This window comes from Cyprinodon variegatus, unplaced genomic scaffold, assembly GCF_000732505.1.
Source record: "Cyprinodon variegatus isolate N-32 unplaced genomic scaffold, C_variegatus-1.0 Scaffold1029, whole genome shotgun sequence".
NCBI classification, from domain to species: domain Eukaryota; kingdom Metazoa; phylum Chordata; class Actinopteri; order Cyprinodontiformes; family Cyprinodontidae; genus Cyprinodon; species Cyprinodon variegatus.
In genome coordinates, this window is record NW_015151482.1 from 7788 (window position 1) to 11876 (window position 4089).

Genomic DNA, 4089 nt, shown 5'->3' on the forward strand with positions numbered 1-4089 from the left:
AGAGGTTTAATTTGTCTGTTTCTCTGGTCCAGGTCGAGGCTCCAGACGACATGTTGGATCCATCGGATCAACCTGATCCTGCTGATGGCGGTAAGAATGGGCCTCTGCTGATCAAATCCCTCAGTTCTGTCTGTAAGGCTCAAGCCGTGGGGTCAGCAGACCAGCTGTGATGTTGTCATGGCAACAGACAGCTCAGCTGATGAAGCGTTGAACAACAACCGTGGCATATTTTTCTCTGTAAGGTTCTTATGAAAATCTGAAGGCCGCTGTTTCTGCCAGGCGGCTCAGAGGCGTCGGTACCACGAGGGTCCAGACTGCAAAACCGCTAAGCCCGGTCAGGTTCTGGACGCCCTGCCACTCTGCTGTACCAGCTGTTCTGTGGGGACTGAAACAGCAGCATTCAGGCTGTCACATGACCACCAGTACCGCAGACTGAGGGCTACGGGCTCCAAAGATCCAAACACGGGTTCTGGTCCAACTCTTTGTGGGTTCAGAACTAATTCTGCTAAGAACCAGAAAGAATTCGATCCAGGAAGTGAATCTGAAATTTTGGGCCTCAGAGAACTTTCTGCAGAAATCTGGAGATCCTGATGAGTCAGAACTGCTGGTTCCCTTTGGACCGGTATCGGGTCTAACTCCTGAATGTTCTGTTGGTTCTGGTTCCAGCGTCCAAAGAGTCGGAGAGGGACATCTACATGCGCTTCATGAAGTGCCACAAATGCTACGACCTCATCCCCACCAGCTCCAAACTGGTGGTGTTCGACACCACCCTGCAGGTGAGTTCGGTTCTGTTGGGTCCTGTTGACAGTTCCGTTTCTGTGATGAGGCTCAGACTGAGCCCGCTGCTCGGGTCCAACTCCCTGAGCCCAGTCATGGTTCTGGTCCTTAATGGGCCAGCTGAGGTTCCGGTCCAGCCGAGGTTCCGGTCCAGCCGAGGTTCCGGTCCAGCTGAGGTTTCGGTCCCAGCCAAGGTTGCGGTCCAACCGAGGTTCCGGTCCAGCTGAGGTTCCGGTCCAGCTGAGGTTCTGGTCCAGCTGAGGTTCCGGTCCAGCTGGCTGTGCAGCCTCAGAGCTGCATTTCAGGCACGGTTCCCCCGGCCCGATAAAGGCAGACTTTAACTGTGCACTGAGGTTCTGAGTTCTGGTTCTGCTGTGACCCGCTTTGATCCAGATCCTTAGACTCCAGTCTTCCCAGTGGAACCAGTTGTTGCCGTGTGTTTTCAGGTGAAGAAGGCCTTCTTCGCTCTGGTTGCTAACGGAGTGAGGGCGGCGCCTCTGTGGGAGAGCAAGAAGCAAAGCTTTGTGGGTAAGAATGTGGTCCCGTGGCTCCACCCACGCGCTCGCCACAGCCTCCATTTTAACTGCTTGCTTGTGTTCCAGGGATGCTGACCATCACTGACTTCATCAACATCCTCACCAGATACTACAAGTCACCCATGGTAACGCCCACACGCATCACTACTATTAGTGCTCCATGGTAAAAACCTTCACATCATTTTAACCAGCAGCTGCTGTCATGGCAACAGCTGCTACCCTGGATGTAAACCCCTCTCTGGATGTCTGAGAAATCTGCAACAGTCGGAACTTCTGCTGACCTTGTTGCCCTCCGATAGGGTCACCTGCCCTCCGATGGGGTAATTTCCCCTCCGATAGGGTCACCTGCCCTCCGATAGGGTCCCATGACCTCCGATAGAGTCACTTGCCTTCTGATAGGGTCCCCTGCCCTCCGATAGGGTCAGTTGACATGTGTGTGTGTGTTTCTGTCCAGGTGCAGATCTATGAGCTGGAGGAGCATAAGATTGAGACGTGGAGAGGTATGACTATGAGCTGATTTTAAGAAAGAATTCTTTGGCATTTGCAGAATAACATTCCTGTTCTTTTTGGCAGAGCTGTACCTGCAGGAGACCTTTAAACCTCTAGTCCACATCTCACCTGATGCCAGGTACCTGCTTCTGCTCTTTGAGGCCACTGTGTGAAAAATAGCTGATTAGTTGGTGAGTCAGACAGCGGCTCTGGACTAGCGCCATCAAACACTTCTCCCCCCCCCTACAGTGTGTTCGAAGCGGTTCATTCTCTAATAAAGAGCAAGATCCATCGACTTCCGGTCATTGACCCGGTCAGCGGCAACGCTCTCTACATCCTGACGCACAAGCGGATCCTGAAGTTCCTGCAGCTCTTTGTGAGTCTGGGGGGGGTGTCACTGTTCACCAAGTCCATCCATCTCCTTAGTCCCAGACCAAGGGATGGAACTCGGTTCATACATTGTCTGGGTTCATTCTCCTCTCTGACCGGGGACTCACCCCTGGCATATCTAATATCTGAATGTTTCTAGATTAGACTGAGACCATAGATGAACTCCCTGCAGGACTCAAATGGTTCGGTGTTCTCGGCTACATCTGGGGTTGAGGTTTAATGGTGGTCTTACTGCTGGTGTTTTACCACAGACCCATTTCCACTACCCTCTGAAACTGATCCGTGCCGAGTTCAGACCAAGCTTGGATCAGTTAACCGTGCTGAGCTCAGTTCATTACGACCATTTACACACCACCCTAGCATGGTCCCTCGCCTCCTAGTGGCGATCTACGGTACTACTGCTCTCTAGAGGGAAACAAGAAAACCAACTTGGCAGCGCCCGTAACATTCAGAAGTTAGCGGAGAGTCAAGCGAAGAAGGCAGCCTTTGGTGAATTTACTTGACAGAGTCAGCTTTTGGGAAGCGGATATTACAAACGATAATCTGCGTTAGGAAAGCTAAGATTTTTAGGAATGTCTGAAATTTCCTGATTACGGAGTCTGACTGTAAGGAGATGACGCGGTCTGCTGATGCGCTCTTTGTTATCTGAGAACCGAGCCAGAACCGAACCATGCCTAGCCCTACTGATGAACTCGTACCAGTTAAGCACGGTTGTGTCTGGCGCATTCCGGTTCAGTTGTGCGTACCATTTACACTCAACATTTATCTGGGTTACCGTGCTCGGACCAATCTCAGCACGGTTTCTAAAGGGTAGCGTAAAGGAAGCTAATGGCTCTGTCTCAGGTGTGTGAGATGCCAATGCCAGCCTTCATGAAGCAGACTTTGGAGGAACTTGCAGTTGGAACGTACTCAAACATCGCCTACATCCACCCTGACACCCCGCTCATCACGGCCCTGTCCGTATTCACTCATCGCCGAGTCTCGGCGCTGCCTGTCGTAGATGATAATGGTGAGTAGCTCCATCAGCAAGTCAGGTGTTGATGTCCAGAGCTGTTCTGATTCCCTCCTGTATCTATCTGCAGGGAAGGTGGTGGATATCTACTCCAAGTTTGACGTCATTGTGAGTACAACCATCCTTTCCTAGTTCTGTAGAACTTAGTCCAACACTGATGGGATGACTCCTGTACTTGAGCAGAACTTGGCAGCCGAAAAGACCTACAACAATCTGGACATGACGGTCACCCAGGCTCTCAGACACAGGTCACAGTACTTTGAAGGCGTCATGAAGTGCAACAAACTGGAAACCCTGGAGACCATCGTGGACCGGATTGTGAAGGCAGAGGTACCTTCTCCCGCATGTGATGTTACACCATGATCCAGGATGGAGATGAGTTTTAATCTTACTGGGGAATTATTGTAGAACAACTCAGGAGGGGCGGGGAGTTTATTCCCGGCTTTTATGGTGAAGGGGTTTTGCTGATCCAAATCCAGTTTACGCTCGGTGTTTGTGTCTGCAGGTCCACAGGCTGGTCGTTGTCGATGACGAGTCTCGTATTGTCGGCATTGTGTCTCTATCGGACATCCTGCAAGCGCTGATCCTGATGCCTGCTGGTACAAACTTTACTCCTGTTTCCAGTCATGAATATGTTTTAATCGGGCATCATGGGAGGTGTAACATAACTGCGATCAAGATCAACACCGGGTTACGAGATATTCTTGGTCCCAAAGTTTTTAGTTATTGGTGAACACAGATGTGAACAGAAGCGTGAGGAGATGTTAAGAGTAGGCCAACTAAACAATAGGGGTGGTGATGCAGACAGGAGAATCCGCAGCCAGGGATTAGCCAGCGCACCCTGGCCCAAAGCGCCTGATGCCTCTGTTAGGGAAGTGGAAGTGG

At 51.2% G+C, this 4089-nt stretch overlaps 1 protein-coding gene across 4 annotated transcripts in view; it reads left to right on the forward strand.

Annotated features, from left to right (window-relative positions):
• LOC107100921 (5'-AMP-activated protein kinase subunit gamma-2-like) overlaps window positions 1-3952 on the forward strand; it is an 11484-nt gene extending 7532 nt beyond the window's left edge. For 2 of the 4 annotated variants that reach the window (XM_015399602.1, XM_015399601.1), the window contains exons 2-12: window positions 33-90; window positions 667-776; window positions 1224-1305; window positions 1380-1438; window positions 1768-1813; window positions 1887-1941; window positions 2052-2178; window positions 3036-3201; window positions 3275-3312; window positions 3388-3534; window positions 3710-3952. In XM_015399602.1, the coding sequence (XP_015255088.1) occupies window positions 51-90; window positions 667-776; window positions 1224-1305; window positions 1380-1438; window positions 1768-1813; window positions 1887-1941; window positions 2052-2178; window positions 3036-3201; window positions 3275-3312; window positions 3388-3534; window positions 3710-3937 (1098 nt within the window). In that variant the 5' untranslated portion in view covers window positions 33-50 and the 3' untranslated portion in view covers window positions 3938-3952. The remainder of the gene's footprint in view (window positions 1-32; window positions 91-666; window positions 777-1223; window positions 1306-1379; window positions 1439-1767; window positions 1814-1886; window positions 1942-2051; window positions 2179-3035; window positions 3202-3274; window positions 3313-3387; window positions 3535-3709) is intronic. The other 2 variants (XM_015399600.1, XM_015399603.1) reach the window with 1 other exon arrangement.
• Window positions 3953-4089: the final 137 nt, after the last annotated feature.